Source organism: Limulus polyphemus, unplaced genomic scaffold (assembly GCF_000517525.1).
Source record: "Limulus polyphemus unplaced genomic scaffold, Limulus_polyphemus-2.1.2 Scaffold1242, whole genome shotgun sequence".
NCBI classification, from domain to species: Eukaryota; Metazoa; Arthropoda; class Merostomata; order Xiphosura; family Limulidae; genus Limulus; species Limulus polyphemus.
Genome location: NW_013666852.1, coordinates 42,776 through 52,069, shown reverse-complemented (window position 1 = coordinate 52,069; position 9,294 = coordinate 42,776). Strand labels below are relative to the sequence as shown.

General features: G+C 34.6%; 1 protein-coding gene across 5 annotated transcripts in view; it reads left to right on the top strand.

Annotated features, from left to right (window-relative positions):
* The window catches only part of LOC111086600, a 64,050-nt gene extending 55,179 nt beyond the window's left edge, over positions 1-8,871 (top strand). For 2 of the 5 annotated variants that reach the window (XR_002611348.1, XR_002611346.1), the window contains 2 exons: positions 2,247-2,919; positions 8,704-8,787. Coding sequence is in view for 2 of the 5 variants with exons in the window: in XM_022390086.1 (XP_022245794.1) it covers positions 8,704-8,769 (66 nt within the window). In the remaining 3 variants the exon portion in view is untranslated. The other 3 variants (XR_002611347.1, XM_022390086.1, XM_022390087.1) reach the window with 3 other exon arrangements.
* Positions 8,872-9,294: the final 423 nt, after the last annotated feature.

The window sequence follows — 9,294 nt, the reverse complement described above, 5'->3', positions numbered from 1 at the left end:
GTTTTCAATTGTTTTTCAAATTTTGTTGAAAGGTTACCAATCCATGGCAGTTTTAGGTAAACAGGACACTTGTTATGACCCAATTTTGGGCCACTTGAGAAGCTCGCAATTTTCCTTGAAGTAATTTGATTGATGACCATTTCTGGATACCCATTTTCTAGTAAAATAGTTTTAATTGTCTTCAATTCGAAATCTAGTTTAGAATTTGAACAGATAACTAGAGCCCGATGGACTAAAGTAGCAATAAGGTTCGTTTTGCGACTTTTAGGACTGAAAGAATCCCATCGTGTGTATTGTCCTGTAAAGGTAGGTTTTCTATATATACTGGTGAGAAAACGAAAGTCATCTCTTTCAACTAAAACGTCTAGGAACGGTAAAGAGTTATGTTGATCCTTTTTGAAAGTAAATTTGAGAGCCGAGTGCAACGAGTTAAGGTCTTGTAAGAAACACTCACATTCCTGTTCAGTTTTAAAAATGGCTAATGTGTCGTCTGCATAGCAGAAGTAAACAGCAGGTCTGGTAACTTTGTTGAATAGTTCTTTTTCATGGAAACCAACGAAAATATTGGTTAAGGCAGGTTCAAAAGGAGAACCCATGGCGACTCCGTCGATCTGTTGATACATGATATCATAAAAGCTAAATTCCACTGAACGTGTCGCAGTATTCATCAGTTCAATAAACAGGTCCTTAGGTATTGGAGGGCACTGAACTTCTCCACCATACAAACTATCTGCATAAAGTTTGATGGTTTCTTTCAGGGGTACATTAGTAAACAGGCTGCTGATGTCGAAGGAGCACAAAAACGATCGTTTCAGGTCCATTCAAGGTTTGTACACCAAAAACGTTTCAAAACAGAAGTTCTAGTTATCTGGTCGGTTGAAGGTAAATATAGCTTAGAATGTTTGTACACACATTAACTACATTGGAAGCAGTTATTGACGCTATCAGCACAAATTCAGATAAATAAAACTCTTCAGAAACAAGAAGATATACATACCAGTAATGTGCAACAAAGAGAACTCATACATTTTCCAGAGAAAGTCATGGCACAAATGATATATGAGTTCAGAAGTGATAATTTGCAAGGCATAGACTGGAGTGCACTTCAGAGTCCCCAAGCAGTTATGAAAAGTGTCAGACTGGACAAAATAAAATTAATGAAAATGGAGGAGGATGCATTGCTATGATCTAATAAAGTAGTGGTAGTAGTAGATAGAAAATAAAACTGATCTACCAGCACCACAAATGGAACCTGTAACATCATGTAAACATTAAGCTGGTAATAAAGGTTTGTTATATGAGCCTAGCACGTAAGGTGTGGATCTAGAGTGACCCAAAAATAGTAATATTCAGTCATTATAGTAAGTTACTTTAAGCAATATAATAAAGCTCCAAAAGAATTGTTAAGTTTGGAAATTAATATACAAGTACACTTTATCTCCTAACTTATTAACACTATTATATCATTTGCCTTTTATTCACTCTTTCTTGCTGCTTGTGCCAAATGCTCATTCACTATCTTCAATGCTACTTGCATTCTTTGCATAGTTTTTACTCTATAATCATCATCCAATGCATAATTAGTAACTTAATGTCAGGTCATGTTCCATGTAATAAAAACAGGACCCTCTTAAGTAGACTAAAAATATTATAGGGATCTGTTTATTCCATGTTTATGGATGTGCCAATATATTCAATAAAGATTCATTATTTCTCTCTAGCCCAGCAGTTTTCCAAATTGTTCAAGTAAGGGCCTTTCATTTATTATGTTTTTAAAACATCATTACTTTCTTTCCACTGAAGTCATAATTGAAATAACAATATAGGGAAAATTTCGTGATTTTAAATATATATTTGATACAAAATGTGTCATAAAATTTTTAAAAGAAAACTGAAAAGCATTGCCAAGTTTCTAACCCTCAAATTTTTTTATTATATTTTTGGCCCAAAAAGGAAATTCTAAATCCACATAAGTTTTTGTAATACAGAACTGGAGGTGAGTACATTACATTAAAGCGATTTTCAATATACAAATCACGTGACGACCACAACGAATATATGATTATGGTGGCACTGTATTTAGAACTAAATGTTGACATTGGCATTTTCTCGATAGTGTAATGTCACCAAAACTTTGGTCACTTTTGGGAATGGTATGTGCCCGTAAAGCTGTGTTCAGATTGATGATTTAGGATTTCTAAGACAGGTATATATTTTTTGTAATTAATGGCATTGAAAAACAAAAGGAATGTGGATCAACTTGGGGACTAGGACCATCCAGAAAGAAACCTTCAGTAGTTTGTACTCCTGCCAGGGTTAGTAAAGTTTGGATCTTGTGAACAGTAAGAGTCCATGAACACAAATGGCAGTGGTAGAAACAGTATTCAACATAATCAAGAAGTATTTCCATCCAGGAAAGTGACATGTAAGTCATATACACAGTGAATGATTCTATGACATATGTGTTCAGGTGCTGTGTACCTCTGTGGTGTATAAAAATTCCATGTATTTTTATCTTCTTGTATTAGTATGATATTTATTCGGAATTTATTTTTTATTGTGTTTATCACCAGGCTTCACATAATATGTGTTTCAGAAAGTTGTTAAGTTGGTTCATTCTAATTACCTTTATTACTTTGTTATTCTCAAGAAAATAATACCTGTTTTGCTGCAATACTGCATTATATGCAAGGATATGGACAACATTGTCCTTCAGTGGTTGTTCAGGTGATATCTCGTGGATAGAGCCTCACCTATTTTGGAATTAGAGTGACCATCCACGCGAGAAGCTGTAGTCACTTTGGATAAATACGATGTTTCTTATGAAGTAAGGAACATTGGACTTAGCCAGTGTGATACGTGAATTCGGCCTGAGCTGTTAAATGTAGAACATCCAGTAAAAGCAATCATCCCATGTCAGTAAGTCAAGAGCATGCATACATTGTTTGTGGTAAATGTGATATGAATAGAGATTGTTCATTTCATGTTTCTCTTTGTAACTAGTATCTATTTCATTCGTTCTGATAACTCAGTTATTCAAAAATATAGCATTATTTCGTAAATGTCATGAACTATAATAGTCTTACATCCAAAATTTGATTAAATAACTTTATTTTCAATGTATGTCAATACACTTGGCATGAAAATGTAAATTATAGTTCAAATCTAGATATTAACTAAGTTTTAATTTTTTATTTTCAATAAGAAATATTAAAACAAATCTCAGTCTTCATTTTTCTGTGTCATGTGTTGCATCTGAACTCCAATTTCTCCCTTTCATAATTTACAACTTCAATAATAGGCTTCTATAGTTTCCAACCAATTAGAAACACAAACAATAAATTACACAAGAGAGAATAAAAAATATGAACCTCTTTCCTTATTGATTTGCTGAAATATCAATAAATTTCTCAAGCACACAGGAGAAGTCATTAATAGTCCAGACCTCACCCTATCGACATATAAACAAATTGGTGTTCTGAAAACTTGTGTGTGTTCCTGGACTATATTAATACAAAATTAGCTCTATAACCAGTGAAATGGTGTTTTACAGTAGTGTTATTGATTGTTGACCAGATCGACCCTAGGAACAGTAGACTGCATGAGTACATGTGGGAAAAAATTCACAGTACCACTATGCACACAAGTGTTGTTTTGTGGTTTACCTCAAAGTCTAATATATCAGTGTCATGTTATGCAATTATATATCCCACTCACGAAGTAGGCTGTTTTCCACCCATTATGTAACAGACGAGGTACTGCAATAAAACTGTGAAGGAATAAATGTACCAAAGTGTGGCTTTGGTATATGCCAACAACACAGAAGCCTCTTGGCTCAAGCTGAACCAAACCTCATCTTGATCTCCAGTTAGTTAGTCCATTAACCCTTAGAGCAGAAGGTGGTCAAAGTGTGCATGTTACTAACTTTTAGTTAAACATTTTTATTATCAAAAATATCAATAATCTTGGTATCGAAACGTAGATTGTAATTCAAATTTTAACATTATATGCGTTATAATTTCTTAATTTTCAAGAAGAAATATTTCAATAAGTTTTCAATCCGAACTGCCCATTTTAGATTTTCTTCTACCGCTATATACATCCTACTTTTTTTCAAACGTATTCTGTACATATTCCCGAGTTAAACTAAATTTGTAGCAACAAAGATTTTTACTTTATGGTATATAAGTAAAAAACTGAAGACCACGTGCCAATTTTCAAAAAATCAAAATAATATCCTCTGACATTTGCTATTGGATTATTTTAACCAAAAGAAAGATAATATTTCAACTTGCTGAATGTGATAGGGACCGAACCCACTGGGATAAACAGTTTTAAACATTCTGCCATTTTTTGTTTGTCAGACTGGAACTTAGTCTGAACAAGCATGTGAATTATTTAATCGACTTTAAGGCTAGTTAGGAAGCCAGGTAAATGTAGAGGTATAATGAATAATATTATTTGCTTTTATCATAGCCTCACTGCATCAGTATGATTTAATGGGGAAGCCATGGAGCCAGTCTGAGATGGGCACATTTCCCGCACCGCTTTTGTTCGATTTTGTCCGAAATGTGAGAGGAGTGCAGGGGGTACCTCGTACTCGGGCCCGAGGGTCCAAAGGGGGACCATGAATTTCCTGGAATCTCAGAAGATGTTTGCATATATTGAAGACTACCATTCACATTTTGTGTGAGCCTACAGTTTTATATATCTGCAATTCGTTGAAATTATGAACCATAATATTATGTAGTGTTGGGAAATGTAGAGGTATAATGAATAATATTATTTGCTTTCATCATAGCATCATTGCATCAGTATGATTTAATGGGGAAGCCATTACTATCCGCTGTCGGCTTCGTCGTCGTCACACTCGTTTCCGAACGGCATTTTTTGAACGAATAACTATTTCCTTTAAACTTACATGGTGCCTTGTCTACCTAAAGACCTTGCTTAAGTTCGAATTCCGGCCGGCCTATTTCGCGCGCGGGTGACACTTCCACTTCTGTGAAACGCTTCTTATTAATGTAGTGCTGGTATACATATGATAATGTGGCAAATATAGCTGGAAAATACAAAGGTGCACAATGCTCTACAGCCATTTTTTCACCTTGCGGTTGTCACCCACTCAACTTATGTAGAAATGATGCTGCTGAATGCACACCTGAAGCAATAACTTTTTTTGGAACAATTCAGACTGTGTACCACTTGTTCAATTCCAGTCCTAAGCGGTGGGAATTACTACAAAACGCTTCATGGTGCGTCTGAAACAAGATGGTCAGATCGTGTTGAATGTGTAAAGCCTTTTGCAGCTCACTTGCCTGGCATTAAATTAGCACTGGAGACCTCCCAGAACAAAATTTGACGGCCAAAACAAGAAATGAAGTCCATGGAGTTTTATTATATGTGACATCTTTTGCCTGTGTGTTAATGTCAGCTGTCTGGTACAAAATATTAGCTGCCATAGATAATTGCAACAAGGTCATCCAAGCCAAAGATGCCACACTGGATGCTGAAGTAACGAACATAGAAACTCTCCTCACAGATCAGACAAAACTTCAAAACAACTGGAAATGCATGTGGAATGAAGCCAAATTGGTTGCGTCAAACCTAAGATAGAAATAGAACTCTCCCATAGATGTGGTGGAGTTAGGCTCAAGAGGGCCAGGTCACATGATGACAGTACACCTGATGCTAACTTGGAGGAAATGAATGACACAGATGATACGCCAGAAGAGGCCTACTTCAGAAAGTGTGTGTTTTACGTTTTGGTAAACAATGTTATAGCAGGATTAACTGTCAGCTTCAATGCTGTTAAGTGGTTGGCTGAAAATTTTGATTTCTTGTGGAAATATCTCACCATGTCTGAAAGTGATGTGGAGAGAAAAGCGTTATCTTTATCAGAGCAATATCCACCTGACCTTAACGGTGATGATTTTGGAAAAGAAATGCAACATTTACCCTCAGTACATAAAGCAAATTTTGGAAATGCACAGTTAAAGCCATTAGATCTGCTGAACATGTTAACAGAGTACAGACTTGGTGACCTGTTTCCAAATGTTTGTGTTAGCTTAAGAATACTATTAAAATTCCAGCAATAGTAGCTTCTGCAGAGAGGTCATTTAGCAAGTGTTTTACTTGAAAAAAGTTTGATATTCATTTAGGAGGTTCTAGAAATTATGCAGCTGGAATTTCAAAACTGCAAAATGAAATGAAGTATTTTCATTCATAACATGAAAATAACCTTTTACTACTGTGCTTGACATACTTTTTACTCTTAATACAATGCCTGATTTTACCCCTCGTCTTATACACAGGTTCAACGATAGAGTTCCAGGAAGAACTCTCCTGTTAATAGCATATTTAACCAAAGCTACATTGTTCCTTATACTTTTGTTTGCTTTTTTGAATAAATGCATTGACATCGTGCCACCTGCTTTACAATAACATATTTGTATCATTTGTCTTGATTCTTCATAACTAAAAGTTATTCATTTCACATACCAGTTACATTTAATTAAGACATTTTTTATTTGAAATGTGTTGATCTCATCCGTCATACTAAAATATTGTTAATATTATATCAAAAAAAGTTAGTTTCTGTAACGTACACTAATTTTGTAAACATGTTTTTGTAGTAAATCACCTTATCTTAGAATTTAGCTATTGTTGTTTTTTGTAGTCGAAAAGGAGTTCAACTGTGATGAAAAGTTCGTAAAGTTGTTTATTACATGTTTATTAAGATATGCCGCATTAAGCTGACTGTAGCCTTTGAAGAGCAAAAAAAAAAAAAACAACAAAAAACACTTATGGTTGTATTGATTATCCCAAAGTGCAGGTTAGGACAGTTTAATCATAACTTTTAAGAATTTCTTTACAAAAGTAACATCCTAAACATGCTTGACAATAGAGGTCGTCCTATACACCAAATTTTAAAGCAATACAGTACTCGTTTTAGGATCACTGACTAAAAATAAATGGTGATCCATGCTTTTCAAGCTATCAAGTGATGTTCGCCATACAATGCATGCACTACATCGTATGATTTTATCTTCATTACTAGGAAGGTAAATTAAAATATGTTAAGTTGGTTGTCAAGCTGACTCTAGCCTTCAGGGGCAGAACAGCCTCAGTCAGACTGATTCACACTTCAAGAATCTCAGACCTTGTCAGATAGAGGGGTGTTGCCCATTAAGTGCCAGCCAAGCACCATCTCTGTGCTGGTTGGGCCAAGTATACAACAGCTCATGACAGCTATCAACTGCCATAACATCTGCAGATAAAAGGAAAAACAGCAGACGTATTGACATTGGGAACCTCTTCTTGGGTGTCCCATCAGGGAGTGTCTACTGACATCAAGTACCACTACATCACAAAGCCAAGGAAGATCTCAGATTTAAGGTTCGCTTGAGGGGTGGTTGAAGGATGGAAAAATAAGAAGATAAATGAAGGTTGATCAACACCATCACCATCAATGACCAGAGCCAGACATCTGCCTTATTGCCTGTACCACCACCATCACCATCAATGATGTTGAGGATGCTTCGACCTCAACAGCCCACCAGACATCAGCGAGACAGAGCAGGGAGCCTCTGTCTTTATGGAAACTGGAACACCACCACCAATAAACTCCGAAAGTCAAACCCATAACATCGAGAGTGACGTTCCCAAATGAATTGCCAACAACCATCAATGACTGTCCTGTAATACTGCAAGTTGTGCAAAGATGTCGTCAGCAGTCTCCTTCAATGGTAGATCTGGTGATATCTCGAGGTTAATATCTACTTTATGTTTCAATTGTAGTGGCCAACAGTGATATTAGTCTTTTGATATATAATACTAAGACTATGATCTCTTATTTAGCTCTCTCTTTCAATTAGTTTTAAATCATCGATTTACTAGTTGAACTTTGTTATTTCTTTGTAAATAATAATACTTCCCTAAAGTTTAACCCGTAATACTAACTAAGTCATATTAAACATCTTCACAAGCTGTTAGGAGAGTTTAGAAAGTCAAGTATAGAGTAAAGGCATTGTCCTTAGTCCTGTGCACATTATTTGATTATGTTTTTGAGTATACAAATAAAAATTGTTTTCTCTCTGTGTTTTACATTGTGTCCATTCCCTTTCTTTCTCGAACACAAAGTCAGGGAACTCAGAATTACTTCATAATAAACATCTTGTTACAACTTCTGCGGACCTATCCCATCGTTATTAATGTTCTTAAGTAAATTCGGGTTCGCCTAGATGTACCACACTTGTTTCTTCTCTTTTCTTCACATTAACATTCCACTCATGAGGTGCGTGTTTTACCCGTACAGCACTAGCCATTTCCCTAAACCAAAAACACAACACAACAATGTAAATTTGAAATCAACCAAAAAGATTTTCACGACGTATTTTTTGTATATGATTAATTTATAATGAAAGTCTCAATTAGAAAAAAGATTATTTCAGCAGGCTAACTATTTTCAGTATCATGAAATAATTAAACCTTGCAAGTAAAATTTCTGATATCAAATCAGATAGCTTGGTATCATTGATAACTTAGGGTAACGTCGCAATAAATGATTTATTATTCTAATTTTTTTAGTAATTACCATAGATAATTTCTATAGCAGCGTGAAGTTACAGTAGTCAGTCGTCTGTTCTCCTAAATATTTACTAGGCTTATCTCAGTTACATAGGGTGTATTCTCTCTTTTCAGGTGTTGCATTTGCTAACAAAGACAATTGAACAAGTGTCTTCTAGTCTCCTGTATTTTGACAAATGAGTTCATCCACGTACACTCCTTTTTTGTTGTTTGTTCTGTTGAAATTTTTCCTTTGTATAAGTATTACTATTGTTTTATTAAGAAATACATATTTTGATAATACTTGAATGTGTTGTCTTCCGTCCTCTAGAAATATGTCGACCTCGTACTCAATTTTTAATTCACTTTTATATTCAACTCACAAACATTTAATTGAAAGAGTTTAAAAGAGATTCTGAAGATGAGAATGTTGCTAACAATTTTCTCCTTCACATAAATAATCTAATTTATCACATAGAGTTAAAGTAATTGATTTCACATAAATAATCTAATTTATCACATAGAGTTAAAGTAATTGATTTCACATAAATAATCTAATTTATCACATAGAGTTAAAGTAATTGATTTCACATAAATAATCTAATTTAAATAATCTAAAAATAATTGTTTTCACTTTTTTTTTTTACTTGTCAATAATGATGTTAGTGCCACTTAACTATGCTTCAGTTGTGTTTTTTCTTCACATTCATAAACGTAGAAAAATAA